Source organism: Mesoplodon bidens, assembly GCF_964165515.1.
Source record: "Mesoplodon bidens genome assembly, chromosome: 4".
Lineage (NCBI taxonomy): Eukaryota > Metazoa > Chordata > Mammalia > Artiodactyla > Ziphiidae > Mesoplodon > Mesoplodon bidens.
Window position 1 is genome coordinate 36941810 of NC_138160.1, and position 16431 is coordinate 36958240.

Below are 16431 nucleotides of genomic sequence, written 5' to 3' on the forward strand. Positions count from 1 at the left end.
CCAGAGATGTTGAGGGAGTACACAGAGCCATGACAACAACAATAAAGATGGTCCTCCAGGACTTTCCTGGTGGTGCAGTGGTTAAGAATCCGCCTGCCAATGCAGGGGACATGGGTTCGAGCCCTGGTCCTGGAAGATCCCACATGCCATGGAGCATCTAAGCCCGTGAGCCACAACTACTGAGCCTGCACTCTAGAGCCCGCGAGCCACAACTATTGAGCCTGCATGCCACAAGTACTGAAGCCCTCACACCTAGAGCCCGTGCTCTGCAACAAGAGAAGCCACCGCAGTGAGAAGCCCACACATTGCAACAAAGAATAGCCCCCTGCTCGCCGCAACTAGAGAAAGCCTGTGCACAGCAATGAAGACCAAACACAACCATAAATAAATAAATAAATAAATTTTAAAGAAAAAGAAAAAAGATGCCCCTCCAGTGCACGCCACCAATCCTCCCCATTCCTCAACCCAGAAACCTTTACCTCTTCTTCAACTCTAACCCTTGGCTGAACCCCAAGTGCTATTGATGCTCCCTTCTAAATATCTCACCCTTTCCTAGTTGGATTAAATTGCTATAATCTGTCTCCCTCATCCATATTTATCTCATCCTCTGCACTGCAGCCAGAAGTGGTCTTTTATTTTTATTTATTTATTTTTTTTTTTGCGGTACACGGGCCTCTCACTGTTGTGGCCTCTCCCGTTGCGGAGCACAGGCTCCGGACACGCAGGCTCAGCGGCCATGGCTCACGGGCCCAGTCGCTCCGCGGCATGTGGGATTTTCCCGGACCGGGGCACGAACCCGCGTCCCCTGCATCGGCAGGTGGACTCTCAACCGCTGCGCCACCAGGGAAGCCCAGAAGTGGTCTTTTAGAAGATGCAAGCCTGGTCATGTAGCTCGCTCTCTGCTTGAAACTTTCTAGAGATTTCTCTTGGTTACGAGAGGGGAAGGGTGCAGGCAAGGGATAGTTAGGGAGTTTAGGATTGATATATACACACTGCTATATTTAAAATGGATAAGCAACGAGGACCTACTGTATAGCACAGGGAACTCCACTCAATATTATGTAACAACCTAAATGGGAAAAGAATTTGAAAAAGAATGGATACATGTATATGTATAACTGAATCACTTTGCTGTTCACCTGAAACTAACACAACATTGTTAATCAACCATACCTCAATATAAAATAAGATAAAGAAAAAAAAAAGAAACTCTCCAGTGGTTTCTCAATGCCCTTAATCTGAGGTCCAGAATATGACTCATGGATTTTGGCCCTGGCTGACTTTCCAGCCTCTTCTTGGTTTATCTTTTCCTTCATTCCCCATGTGCCAGCTCCACTCTCTTCTTTCAATTCCTCAAAGGCAATGGTCTCCAAAATAGGGTGCACATACCCATGGGGGTGCCCACTGGGATGAGGGAAGAAAATATTAGAACTTCTTTTCTATATTTATTTGTGATTACATTTTTAATTTCCATGATTACATACATTTAAAATGTGTATATTAGTAGTGCATGCATATAATTTATAAATAAATATACATAGAGAGCAATGCTCAAAAATATTTATTAGTAAAGGAAGCTAATCAAAAAAGCGTATAGATACCCTAAGGTATTGGGGTCTTTCCTGCCTCAAGATCTTCTCTCCTATACAACCCTACTATTACAAACTCTCCTTATTGCTTCTCCCCTACTTTCCTCTAGTTAACACTCAGACCCCAGGGAAAGTGTTAAAAATCTTCCCTGACCCTCTGACTCGGGGTACATCCCCTTGTTTTTTGCTCCACTGCATCCGGCTCTCTTACCCTCCTAGCGCACTGTGCTGGACTTCTTCCATCTGCTTCCCCAGATCCATTTTCCACCCTTCATTTTGCTCTCTATCCCAGACTTCATCACGTCTCTTTAGTCCTATGGGTTCCAGTTGGCTTTGGCTTGTAGGGAGCCCTTGAACTGGATCAAAGGAAGGAGAGGGAGAGCCTGAGATCTGTTCCCCCAGCCTGACTGTGAGGTTGATTCAGGCCAGCTGTACTTCTGGAAGGGCATATCAGCTCCCCTCAAGGTAGCTTTCTCTACACAACACTCTCTAGGTTCTAATATCTGCTCCCTCCCCCTGTCCCTTTGGTCCCAAAGACAGATTTTGCTTGGTCCACTCTAGGTTTGAAATTTTGAATTAATTGCTGACACTTAATGATTAGAATGATTGCATTACAATTCAGATGTCTCTTGAAAAAAATTAGATTTGATAACACTGAGTCTACATCCCCCAAAGTAACAATTGTCTGGAGTTGAGTAGCAGCTGCCCCTTTGCTCTGGGGCATGTACTTCTCAGGACTCCACAGTCCCCACTACTCCCTATTGCCTTACAATAAGCTTTCCACCCTATTTCCACCCTGGCCTCTAGAGACATTTGAGTTTGCAAGTCCTGGTTTAAGGAAATGTGTCAGTCTCTTCATCAAATTTGGAGAAAGGGGAGGTTTACCTCTCGAATTTCTCTACTTCTCTCTCTCTCCTCTCCGTCACTACCGAGAGAGTCCTCTCCCTGCCGTTGCTCTCGTCACCTCCCAAACCACCACCCTGCCCTCAGGTGTGTTCTGCTCCTACCCCTTTCCCACACTGCAGCCAGAGTACCCGTTCTAAAGTGGATACCTGGTTAGGACAATCCCTTAAAACCTTGTAGTGTCTTCCTACTGCCCTAAAAATAAAGGCTACTTTATTTATTTATTTTTTACATCTTTATTGGAGTATAATTGCTTCACAATGGTGTGTTAGTTTCTGCTTTATAACAAAGTGAATCAGTTATACATACACATATGTTCCCATATCTCTTCCCTCTTGCGTCTCCCTCCCTCCCACCCTCCCTATCCCACCCATCTAGGTGGACACAAAGCACCGAGCTGATCTCCCTGTGCTATGCGGCTGCTTCCCACTAGCTATCTATTTTACGTTTGGTAGTGTATATATGTCCATGCCACTCTCTCGCTTTGTGACAGCTTACCCTTCCCCCTCCCCATATCCTCAAGTCCATTCTCTAGTAGGTCTGTGTCATAAAGGCTACTTTAAAAAAAATTTGAAGTATGATTAACTTACAAAACTATATTACTTTCAGGAGTACAACATAGTGATCCAATCTTTTTATACATTACAAAATGATCGCCATGGTAAGCCATCTGTCACCATACAGAGTTATTACAATATTACTGACTATATTCCCTGAACTATACATTACATCCCTGTGACTTATTTTATAACTGGAAGTTTGTACCTCAATCTCCATCATCATGTCAACTGAAAAAAAAAAGCACAACCTAAAAGTTGAGAATTATCTTTTATTCAGCAGACAAAACTGAGGACTTAAGCTGGGGACACAGTCTCTCAGTTGGCTCTGAAGAGGTGGCGGTGGGGGGGGAGCCAGGGTATATAGGAGCTTTTGCAACAAAGACCAGGTAGTCAGAACTTCAAAAGAAGTTCTGGAAAACCAGATATTGCAAGTTAAGGAATTCAGCACTTTTCTGTGTATGGGAAGATGCAAAAGTCTGGGCTCACTGAAATCACTCCTTTGATACGCACCTCAGCTGTCTGGGGCCAGTATCCTGCGCTTTCTCATTCTGAGTCTCCTCAGGGTGCAGGGGGGGTCGGGTGGCTGCGGGGCTGACTGCTCGATGGCTGGCATCCCATTTCTATCCTGAGTTCCCTCAGGCCTCCCCTTGAGCGGCTGTAATGTGAAGGCTTAATGGCTGCAACATCCTTTCTTTACTGATATGTCCGGCAAAGTTTTTTTTTTTTTCTCTGAGAGTGTATTTCTTCGTCTTCCCACCCCCAAGACTACATTTCTTGAAATAATTTCCAGGTCTCTGGGTAATGTGATGCCTGCCTGCGCTGCAGGCCGGTTTGGGACCCCTTCCCCCCAGCCTGCCAATTCTCCATGCCCAGCGGAGTGGGCTCCTCTTAGATCCTCAGACACACACGTGACATCTTGCCCAGACCTGGCACACTGTCCCCTTCCCACGGCCAAGTATTGGGCCTCCCTCCTCACCTCCTGTTCACAAGGCAAGTGTCATTTCTCAGGGGGTCTCTCTGTTCTCCTATGTGCGCCCCTTCCTAACACGTGCCACACTTGTAATGAGGGTTTTTTCAAAGTCTCTCTGTCTCACTGGACTGTAGGAACATGTCTGTCTTTTTCACAGTCTGGTGCAGAGTAGGTGCTGCCTGAACATTTGTCGAAAGGGTGGACTGAGAGACCTAGTTCTTCACAAGCCGGCAGTTTCTACCACGTAGTGACAATTCAGAACACCAGGGCTTTTTCAAATGTTTCCTATGTTTATACATTTACGTTATGCGGCATGACTATAATCTGATTTTTTTTTCTTTTTTTTTTTGCGGTACGCGGGCCTCTCACTGCTGTGGCCTCTCCCGTTGCGGAGCACAGGCTCCGGACACGCAGGCTCAGCGGCCATGGCTCACGGGCCCAGCCGCTCTGCGGCATGTGGGACCTTCCCGGACCGGGGCACGAACCCGTGTCCCCTTCATCAGCAGGCGGACTCTCAACTACTGCGCCACCAGGGAAGCCCCTATAATCTGATTTAACACGAAGCGGAGGAAACAGGCTGGGACTAGAGTGAGCCATCGCACGCCTAAGGGTGTAGAATTTCAGAACGCATTTCCTCTCGCAAACCTTCTCCTGCCTCACTCTGGTCCCGGCCGTGGGAGGGCAGCCTTTCCTAAGAACCGCTCAAATATAAAACTGAAAATCTAGAACTAGGATTGTCCTAAAGGGAGGTTTGAGACAGCGGCCTGGACGCACACCCCAGCCGGATTCTTGGGCGGTCGCAGGGTGAGCAGCGCGCGTGCAGCTGCGGCGGCCGAGGGGGCGGCAGAGAGGGACCCGCACCTACGCAGAAGCCTGGTCCGCGCTGGGGAGGACCGGCCGCAGCAGCGGCCCCTTCCGCAGGCAGGCTGCCAGGCTGAAGGACGGACTTCATTATTCTAGCCCTTGGAATAACAGCTCGCCTACCAGGCTACACAAAACCAGAGTTTCTGTTTCAGGTAAACAGCGGCGGGGAATCTTAATCCTAAAGCCTCAGCAGCAGAAAGGACGCGAGCAGCGGGGCGAGAACGCCCCGGGGACCCGCCGTGGCGGTCCATCCGTCTGCCGGGAGGATTGCCCGCGGAGGTCGCGGGAGCCCTGAGGGTCCTGCTGCGTGTAGCTTCCCTCCTCGTTCCCCACCCGAGCAAGCGCGGCCACCTCAGGCACCAGCGAACCCTGCCTCTTCGTCTTCCAGGAGTCCTAATGGACCTACTTTAACAAACCGATAACACTCCTAGTTTAAACTAGCAGCTTCTATCTTCATGCCCATAACCACTGTGCCAAAGTTCCTCAAACCAGTTGTTTTGCAAGTAGGTCAAACAGGCGCCCTGCCATCCCGTTCTCCCCGTTTATTTGCCTGGAAAATTCTTTCTTATCTAATAGAAAGTCTGGTCCAGTTTGAACCAAAAAATGAAGTGTTACTTTGGAGTAGAGATTCATTCATTTTCAAACATTAACCATTTTTATTACACAATCTATGTTAATTGTATAATTAATTGTAGGAAAATTAGAAAACACACATAAGTAAAAAAAAAAAAAGAAAGAAAAATTAAAGGAAAACCATCCATTGGCGGGGGATAAACTGGGATATTGGGACTGACATATATACATCACTATAAAATAGATTAATAATAACCTGCTGTATGGGGCTTCCCTGGTGGCGCAGTGGTTGAGAGTCCGCCTGCCGATGCAGGGGACACGGGTTCGAGTCCCGGTCCGGGAGGATCTCACATGCCGCGGAGTGGCTGGGCCCGTGAGCCATGGCCGCTGGGCCTGTGCGTCCGAAGCCTGTGCTCCGCAGCGGGGGAGGCCGTGGCAGTGAGGGGCCCGCGTGCCGCAATTTAAAAATAATAATAATAATAATAATAACCTGCTGTATAACACAGGGAACTCTACTCAATACTCTGTAATGGTCTACATGAGAAAAGAATCTTAAAAAGAGTGGATATATATACGTATAACTGATTCACTTTGCTGTACACCTGAAACTAACACAACATTGTAAATCAACTATACTACTCCAATAAAAGTTTTAAAAAAAAGAAAACCATCCATGATCCCCCTATTAATAAAATAACTATTGTAAACATTTTGGTGTATATCTTGCCAGATTTTTTCCTATGCGAATGCATATTTGTGTTTTTCCTCACTTGTTCTATACTGAGCAACTTTGCATGTTCATACATAAAGATCAACGTGATTATTTTGATAGCTGCATGTTGTACCATTAGAGAGATAGATGAACCACACTTTAACCATCTTTCTTGCTGGACACTTAAGCTGTTCCCAGTGTTACAGAAGTCTTCTTACACAAGCAATCTTGTACATGTGTCAGATTATTTCTCTAAGATTAATTGCCGAAAGTAAAAAGGGTGGGTCAAAGGGTGTGACCATTTTAAAGACTCAAGACGTACTACCAAACTACAGTCCAGAACCATCTTACCAACTAGACCTCCCACCAGCAGCACATTGCAGTGCCCGACTCTTCATGGCTTTCCAACAATCCAGACACACCGAGCACTGGTGTTTCCTGTACTGGTACATGGTGTGCCAGGCACTGACAAAAGTCCAATCAGATCAAACAGCCCACACAAGGAAGGGGGTAGGAGGAAGAAACAGATGAGGAGTCAATATTTATAGGTAAATGTGCTGAGATTATAGTACAGAGAATACACAGAAACTGGATGCCGTCATCTTCCTGGGACAGGTGTCATAGAAGGCTTCCTGGAAGAGGTTGGTTCTGAGGCTGGCCTTGAAGACTCATCCGGCATTAACTGAGTAAAGAACAGGAAGAGGTGATGAGCCAGAGAGAGGAAATAATCCAGGTAGATCCAGGTAGAGGAAAGATCCCAGGCATGAATGTCCTGTACCTTTTCAGTGAACAGCAAAACGTTCTGTAACGTTAGACTACAGGGTGTGTGGGGAGGTGGTTCGGAGCGGTGGGCCATGAGGCTGAAGAGGTAGCTTGGGCCTGATCAAGAGGGGCTCTGTCAGCTAAATAAAGGTGCTCTAACTTTATCCAGAAAACTGGATAAAGTTCACCAAACTGAAACCTCCTTGGGAGGCAGGAGTTGGCATTAAAACCTGTACATGGTAGAGTCACACTGATCTAAGGGACCAACATGGATGTTGAACTCAAAAATTGCTGTTTGTCATTACTGCTCAGGAGATTTCTGAGCTGGAAATAGACACTTATCCTCTGTGTCTAGTGAAATAGAGGGACTAGGTTCCTTCCAGGTCTAAATAGCTATGAACTCAGGCACATCCTTTGACTTTTTTTTTTTTTTTTTTTTTTCCAGAAAAGGTGGCCATTAAGATCCTGGACAAGACCAAGTTAGACCAGAAAACCCAAAGGCTCCTATCCCGCGAAATCTCCAGCATGGAAAAACTGCACCATCCCAACATCATCCGCCTTTATGAAGTCGTGGAGACTCTATCCAAGCTCCACTTGGTGATGGAGTATGCAGGGGGTGGGGAGCTCTTTGGGAAAATCAGCACTGAAGGGAAGTTCTCAGAACCAGAAAGCAAGCTCGTCTTCTCCCAGATTGTGTCTGCCGTGAAGCACATGGTGAGCGGGGTGAGGAGGGAGAGTCTTGCTCCCATTCTACCCACAGTGGGAGCATGGGGCTTTAGTTTACCATCATCTAACCATCCCCGAAGGCTTTAGTCCTACAAGGCCAGACAGCAGTCCCTTCTTGAGAGTCAGATGTCTGGCTGGGATTGTGCTCCCTGCCTCCGAAGCAATACCCAGGGATCTCCAGTTCCACGGCAGCCTCCTGGCCTCTGTGGAAGTTGGCAGGAGTCACTCTGAGCAGCTGGATGACCATCACCCCCTCCTTAGCCACACGCATTCCTCCAACCCCGTCTTCCACTACTCGGAGAGCTGGCTTCTCACTGCTTCTTGGCCTTGCCTCCCTAATTCTGTGTCTAGGATGCCCTCTCCCCTCTTTTCACATCTCACATCCTCAATCCCATCCACACTTCGTGACCCAGCTCAGTTCTGTCTCCCTCTGTGAAACTTTCTTCAATCTTGGGTCAGCCTGCGCTGATCTTCATGCCTTTGGTGAACCCACTGGCTCTTGCTGCCTCTGTGCTCAACACATTAACACTTGCTTGTGTCATTCTTATTTTAGTTCTCTGATTATGTCTTTAGATAAATCTGGACTCCATAAGCATACTCCCCAGTTCCTCTGTGAACTGGTTCTCCTGTGCCCTCCCTGTTGTTGGTTGTCCTGCTGGGCACACAGGAGGAATCCGATTTGCAGACCTGATGACCACTTGTACCACTCTGTTAGTGCAAAGGTTTTCTGCCCTCTTTGCCCATCTCTCAGTCCAACTGGCAGGAAGAGACACTTGTCTGGTGTCTATATTAGTTGAGAGGCTGTTTCTAGTTTGCTCCTCTGTTCGGATGTTGTGAGACAAGAACTGGCATCAGTGAGCTCCTGGCCAAGTTATTAGCAGGTTACTAGTGACCTAAGGGGCCCAAGAGAGCAGCTGGGAGGGAGAGGGGGAGGAAAAAGAAGTGAGCAGGGAGAACCTGAGTGTGATGGTAGTGGCTGTTTCAGACCTGTGGCTGTCACCTAAGTGGCCCTGTGCCGGGGTGAACTTTCCCTGGGCCAGGGAATAAGCCAGACCCACACCAAGCAATAGAGCAGATGGGCAGAGTCTTGCACATTCTACTTGGAAAAGAGATCTGGTGGGAGAGCAGAAGCGGATCCAGCAGTAGAGGATGCAGACTGAGTCCTCTGAGGCTCTACACCCTGACCTTTCTCCTAGCTCTCTGGTCTCCAAAAAGAGGAAGGGTGAATGATAGACATAGATCCGAATTTTATCGGGTTTGTTTGCTATGTGCCAGGACCATGCTGAATGCTATAGATACAGCATCGATCACATACAGTTCTCACAACAGCCTCATGAGGCGGTTCTCAGTGTCCCATTTTACAAAGAAGGAAGGTGACACTCACATACACAGCTGGTATAGTTGAATCTAGAATTAACCAAGATGTCAGGCTCCAAAGCCTGGATTCTTGCCAAAGGAGATCCAGCTGGAAAAGTGACATTAAACCATTTTCCAAGAGCCCTTGGCATTAAAGTGGTCAAGGGTCTTCAAGGTTGTCTGGATCCAGAATTCAAGGGTAGGGATTGGATCTGCTGCCAGAACCTTGCCCAACATAGTATCCTCCCTTCTATTGAATTCTGTAGCGATAAAGGAGCCCACCCAAAGGAGCAGGGGTGTGGACTTGGGGGAGGGCTCCTCACCTTCTTGGGGTTGGCCCTACTCAAGGGATTGCTCAGCCAGAAAAACCCATACGTGGTCTCAGAAACGAAGGATTACTGTGTTTCACGAGCTCTGGGTCTTACTTCTGGCCCTAATTCCTGAGTCCACGTGTGTGGGACAGACTCCAACCCTCACCCCACAGAACAGAACCTTTGGTCTGCTTGGAGGGTGTGGGCTTTACCCTGGGCTAATGGTTATGACAGGGCAGCTCTCAAGATCTGAGGTCTGACATGACTTACGTTGACCTCCATTCAATTTCTGTTGTTACACCATTATCCCCTCATTGTTTCAGAGCAACTGATGCATCTCTAATGTTGGTATTTTACTTTGAAAATGATGACTTTCTCCCCCTTTGTCTTCTTTCCACAGCACGAAAACCAAATTATTCACAGAGATCTGAAAGCAGAAAATGTGTTCTATACCAATAATACTTGTGTGAAGGTGGGTGACTTTGGGTTCAGCACAGTAAGTAAAAAAGGTGAAATGCTGAACACTTTCTGTGGGTCTCCTCCCTACGCGGCGCCCGAACTGTTTCGAGACGAGCACTACGTTGGCGTTTATGTGGATATCTGGGCCTTGGGGGTGCTTCTGTACTTCATGGTGACGGGCAGCATGCCATTTCGGGCAGAGACCGTGGCCAAACTGAAGAAGAGCATCCTGGAGGGCACGTACAGTGAGCCTCCGCACGTGTCAGAGCCTTGCCTCAGGCTCATCCGGGGAGTCCTCCAGCAGGTACCCACCGAGAGGTACGGCATCGACTCCATCATGAACAATGAGTGGATGCAAGGAGTGCCGTACCCCACCCCTCTGGAGCCTTTCCAGCTGGATCCGAAACATTTGTCAGAAACCAGCACCCTCAAAGAAGAAGAAAATGAGGTTAAAAGCACTTTAGAACACTTGGGCATTACGGAAGAGCATATTCGAAATAACCAAGGGAGAGATGCCCGGAGCTCCATCACAGGCGTCTATCGAATCATTCTGCATAGAGTCCAAAAGAAAAAGGCTTTGGAAAGTGTTCCAATAATGATACTCCCAGACCCTAAAGACAGGGACCTAAAGAAGGGGTCCCGTGTCTACAGAGGCATAAGACACACATCCAAATTTTGTTCAATTTTATAAATTGCATTAGACTGCTGGTAATTAACCAAGATCATTGTTGCTGCTTTCAAATTTTTTCACCAACTTGAGTGGAGACTTTTTTGTAATTTTTAAATAAATTTAAATTTAAGATATGCATTTCCCCTCCGCCCCCCCGCCCCCCCGAAAAAGTCCATTAGCTCAGATTCTGGCTTGGTTTGCAACCTCATCTTGTTTTCAAACTCTAGCATTCACTCAGTTAATCGAGAAATACTTACGCAGTGCCTACCATGTGCCAGGCACTGTTTAAGGTGCTGCAAAATAAAAAAATAGGCCAGGTCCTTCCTCTCCTGTGCAGGATAGTCTAGTCATTACTGCAGTTTGTCCTGAGGCTGTAACTGGACTCATACCTTCCTTCCTCCATCAACCACTGTAAATTTCCCTCACCTTCGGCCAGCATTTCGGCTGGTCTAGATTGGGTGGTATGACCCAGGCCTTTATCATCAAAGGATCTGAACCCTTAGATGCCTTGCTCTTGTGGGCTCATGGCTGCTGCAATTGCCTCTTCACCATTATTATGAGGCTCTAAAGTAACACTCTTGGGTTCAGACATACTCCTCTTTAGCTCCTTATGAAAATCAGGGTCAGTAATTCCCACCACTGTAATAGCTCCTTTCTTTGCCTGCTTGTCACCTGGCATGGGGATCCCAAAGTGACCATGTGGTAGCCATAGATCTCAATTCACTGGACCCCTACCGGGTCTCCTGGTAGAAGCATCCCCCTGCCCCCAGGATCGAAAACCTCTAATCTAGCCAAGCCGAGACTGTAGGAAAGAGAAGTACAGATTCTTCAAGTGGGTCCCTGGTTGTGATGGTAAGAAAAGTCAATCATGCTGCTACCCAGTGGTTCCCAGACCTGTGTATTTTAACAGCAGGGGACACGTATCTATGAGCCATTGTTAAATCATGTATACTGAATCCTGGGGGATAGCACCCCAGCCCTGCAGGGTGCTGCCCTATAACCGGTGCCTTAGCTGAGCCACTCCATCCATCTATGCTGGCTGCATCTGGTGTTGAGGTATATAGTAAGAGGGGTACATCCCATGGTCATGTGCCCGTTGCCCACACGGCTTTTACCAAAACTGTGGTCCTTGAGGCAATGTTATGTAATATACATGATGATGGACCAGGTATTCTCTAGGACCTAGCATGATTGTACTGGAGAATTCACTGAAGGCAGGAAGGGTGAACCCATATCCTGAGTAGATATCATCAGTTCCATAAGGATGAATCACTGCTGTGTTTGTCTGAAGTTATGACTCTGTGGATCTGATAATGCCCAGCTCAGGAGGAGACAGCTCCATTTGCTTGGTCCCTCACTGACCCATAATCAGGTGCTCAGTCTCTCCTAGAGCCTAGAAACACACCAAGATCCTGAGTAGTTCTCTGCTGCAGAAAGCATGGCCTCACTCCAGGACCCTGCAGGGCTGTGCTGTAACCTTCTACAGCGGTTGCCAAAGACTCCACACCATATTCTTAAGCACCACGTAGACAGTCAGAGTAGCAATGCAGTTTGCACCGAAGCCTGAAACTGCTGTAGATTTTTTTCCTGTGGCATCCACTTGAAACCAGCAGTCCCGACAAATGAGTTAGAGGAATATGCCAAGTATAATACATGTGCTTCCAAAACCCAGATAGGCCTACTAAACCCTGTGCCTCTATCTCAGTGCTAAGGGGTACAAGGTGCAACATACGTAGGCGTGCCTCAGGTCACTCGTCCTCTAAACACTTCATCAGTGTGGCCAGACCCATGAATCTTCATGGGTCTGCTCACCAGCTTGCCTCTTTTCTTTCTTTTTTTTGGCTATACAAGTAACACTCTAGCAAACTGTCCCTCAGGACTCTGTGATCTATCAGCCACTGTCACAAAGCCCTGCAAATCAGGGCACCCTGACTCCCACTCCAGCCTTACCGTCCATTATATTATGTCCACCTCGCCTCTGACATTTAAGTAATGACACATGGCCTCTGCCACTCTGGAATCCCATTATCCCTGCATGCCCAGTTCCATGACGGCATTCCGTACTGTCACCCCCTGCCTGCAGAGGGCAGGAGTCACTGAGCTTGTTGGAGATGCTGGCGCCCCCTCCCCAGTGCAGTCTTTTTTTTTTAAAAATATAAATTTATTTATTTATTTTTGGCTGTGTCGGGTCTTCGTTGCTGCGTGCGGGCTTTCTCTAGTTGCGGCCAGCAGGGGCTACTCTTCGTTGTGGTACATGGGCTTCTTATTGTGGTGGCTTCTCTTGTTGCGGAGCATGGGCTCTAGGCGCACGGGCTTCAGTAGTTGTGGCACATGGGTTCAGTAGTTGTGGCTCACGGGCTCTAGAGCACAGGCTCAGTAGCTGTGGTGCACGGGCTTAGTTGCTCCGCGGCATGTGGGATCTTCCCGGACCAGGGCTCAAATCCGTGTCCCATGCATTGGCAGGCAGATTCTTAACTACTGCGCCACCAGGGAAGCCCCACCCGTGCAGTCTTTATTACCTGTGTGAAGGCAGTGTCCTCCTGGGAACTTAGGTGGTTCTTCAGACTCACATAATGAATCCGTTCTAACATTCACACCTCCTGGAATTTTCTGACCCTTTCCTTAATCCTATGGCACAGCAGTTCCCCCGTCTCCACCTCATTTGTATGCCAGACTCACGTCCAAACCTCAGTAGCTATCTCAGCAGTAATATTAGGACCAGCTTCAGGTGTCCTTCACTCAAAGTCATGGGTAAATGCTCCCATGATAATAAACTCTCCGTTAGCCTGCCTTATAGCCTTTCCTCAACCTCCATCCCTGGCTCACTACCCTCAAGAGCCACTTACACACGTTTTGCCCGGTTCCTGACGGTAGCCTATTAGACAGGTTCTGCAATTCCTTCAGGGTCTGAGTATTTCCTCCCTGACAGCAGTTGTAGTTCTCTGCTCAGGCTGTGCTGAGGCGTGACTGGTTCCTGGCTTGGAGAATAAGGTGTTGGAAGCGCATCTTGAGGCGCTCAAGCATCCTCCTCCTCAGGCATCTGCCTCCCCAGAGGCCTTGGCAGGCTCTTCAGGAAAGGAAGTACGAGCTGCCCCTGCCAGCCCCCCACTCGCGGAATCCTGGTGTTCAGCACTTGCAGGCTCCTCCACCCTGTTTACGCTGCCGTGTCCCACTCTCTTGCTGTTGAGGCCCTGACTTTGATAAAGGAGAATTGTCAAGACTGAATATTTTATCTCCTTTGCAGCTCAGCCAGCCTTACAATGAGATCCTGCGCCTGTTTTAGGTAGTTTTCTCTCTGCTGCAGGGGAGAAGCCTCTCCTTAACTGTCACTACAAAGGCCCTTGGGCTTTCGGTGTGCCTTGAGCTGATAATTGGCTGACTTAAACCTGACATTTTTTCCCCTCAGGCTTCCAAGACAATGAACAAAAGCTAGCCAAATCCAGAGGATTTATCATTGCCCCATCCCGTTCAGGTGCCGCAGGGGCCGCATGGTCCAGTATTTCATCTCCCCCCCATACCTCTAGATGATGGCCTCGGTAGTAACTGTGCTGCTCCTGCAAACCAGGGGTTGTCCGCACCCTCTTACCAACAGCACGTTAGTGTTCTACTGATGTCTTAACAAATTACCACAAATGTAGTGCCTTAAAACAACACAGATTTATTATCTGACAGTTCTGTGAGACAGAAGTCCATCGTGGGTCTCATTGGGCCAAAATCAAGGTGGCATCAGGGCTGGGTTCCTTTCTGGAGACTAGGGGAGAACCCATTTCTTTGTTTGTACCTGCTTCTAGAGGTGGCCCAGATTCCTTGGCTTGTGGCCCCCTTCCTCCATCTTCAAAGCCAGCAATGGGCCATCTCTTTGCTCACCCTTGTATAGTGACATCTCCCTCTGACCACAGCCCAGAAAGGCCGTCTTCTTTTAAGGGCTCCTGTGATTAGGTTGGGCCTATCCAATCTCCCCATCTCAAGGTCCTCAAGCTTAATCACATCTGTTTTTGCCATGTAACGTAACATATTCACAGGTCCCAGAGGTGGAGATCAGAGGTGGGAATCATTCTGCCTACTACAAACAGCAATGGGATTTTTGCCGTGACTGGTCAGTAAACCCGCTCCAACCACCTATCCTGAGGGTCTGCTTTATAGGGGGCTGTTCTGGGTACCAACTGTATGAGCCTGGATTCTCCAAAAGAACAGAGCCTGAGACAAGAGCTTGCATGTAAGTCACTTATTTAGGAAATGATCCCACGATGCAGGAGTGAAAAATAAGAGGCGAGCCGATATAAGGATGTGTTGCCAAATTGGCTGTAGGCAACTGGTAGTTGACTCAGCAGGATCTTCTGAGGCCCCTTCTGGAATGCTTCTCAGAACTGTCTGCCCAGGGAATGAAAGGAGGAAGCATTCATCTACCAGCAAGTAAGAGTCCACTATTGTTAAGGGTGGCCCCATGGGAACTTAACTTCTCTGCACTTCTGGGCCATGATATTATGAGTTCCGAATGACTTCTATGGGCACCCCGCAACACAGAGACTGAAATGAGGGGTGTGGAGCAGGAATCCGGAGGGAGGTACTATCATATTCTCTGAGATCCTGGTCAAAGACTGCATGGAAGCAATTGCCACAAATGTGGCTAGAGTAGAAGGCAGGGCAAAGAAGGCCTCAAGTGGGCCCAAGGTTTCTGATGCATAGATCAAAGGCTCTAAGGCTGGAGTAAACTTGGCATGTTTGAGGAACGGAGAAGGCAGGGTAGATGAAAACATAGTAGGCCTTGGTGGGTGTGGTATTGAGTTGAAGTAGGCAGGGGCCAGATCCCTCAGGACTTTGCAAGCTTGAATAAGGAATTTGATACACAGGGTGAGAAGTGCTTACTACTAAGGTAGTCCAGGCAGCCTTCAGGGAGGAAGCAGATCTTGAGCTGAGACCCCAAAGATCAACAAGGTTTTGCTAAGATGGGTCGGAGGTGCTAATTTAATAGCATGTAAAAAAACCTGGAGGCAAAGGGAAGCTTTTGCAAAATGAGATCAAAACTTTCATTATTTTTACTGTAGATGCCTACACAATGATGAAATAAGACAAAAAAAGTAAAAGGTGAATTCCTTGTTTTTCATTTCTAAACATTTAAAATGAAAATGCATTTTTTATAATTATAAGCTAGAACCCCGATATATAAACTTCCTGAGGATTGGTATTCATAATCTTCATCTCCACAGTACCACGCTTGTAATAGTTTGAGGAGGAAAAAAAAAATCACAGGTCAACTATTTCCTTCCACTACCAATTAGGAAAAAAATAGGAACCTATGATTTAATTAAGAGCAGTTGCTAGAAATTTTAAAGAAGGTGTTCACTTTTATGTCAAGATTACATAGCTGTAAATTGTTTAAAGATCCTGTTACATTCCTTGCTCTCTTCACTTCCACTTTAGTGTTCCAGGACATTTCAAACAGCAGACAAGAGATAAAGTGTTTCAACTAAGCCACAGGAGGGTCAAAAGGAGCTGTTGCATCTGTTTGAGTTGTCGAGCATTAATCTTTTTTTTTTTTTTTGCGAACGCGGGCCTCTCCCGTTGCAGAGCACAGGCTCCGGACGCACAGGCTCAGCAGCCATGGCTCACGGGCCCAGCCGCTCCGTGGCATGTGGGATCCTCCCGGACCGGGGCACGAACCTGCGTCCCCTGCATCGGCAGGCGGACTCTCAACCACTGCGCCACCAGGGAAGCCCTGTTGAGCATTTATCTTAAACACACTCATCACTGTTCATGAAGTAAACAAAACCCAGAAGGTGAAAAAAAAAAAAAGTTAAGTGCACAAATTCCAAAAAGGAGGAGGGGAAGGATAGAGTTCTTAAAGCCATATTAATCAGGATCCTAGAATTTGTAGAATTCGAGAACATTGGCCTCATCTTCTAAATGACCCAGAGATATTGGAAACTGGCCCAGAAAATAAAAGAAATTATTACTAAACATTGAATCTAGACATGA

At 47.5% G+C, this 16431-nt stretch overlaps 1 protein-coding gene across 1 annotated transcript in view; it reads left to right on the top strand.

The window, feature by feature from the left end:
* NIM1K (NIM1 serine/threonine protein kinase) overlaps window positions 1-10476 on the top strand; it is a gene marked incomplete at its 3' end in the record, with an annotated part of 47518 nt that extends 37042 nt beyond the window's left edge. The window contains exons 3-4 of the mRNA XM_081230808.1: window positions 7379-7647; window positions 9727-10476. Coding sequence (XP_081086934.1) covers window positions 7379-7647; window positions 9727-10476 — 1019 coding nt within the window. The remainder of the gene's footprint in view (window positions 1-7378; window positions 7648-9726) is intronic.
* Between the last annotated feature and the right edge of the window lie 5955 nt (window positions 10477-16431).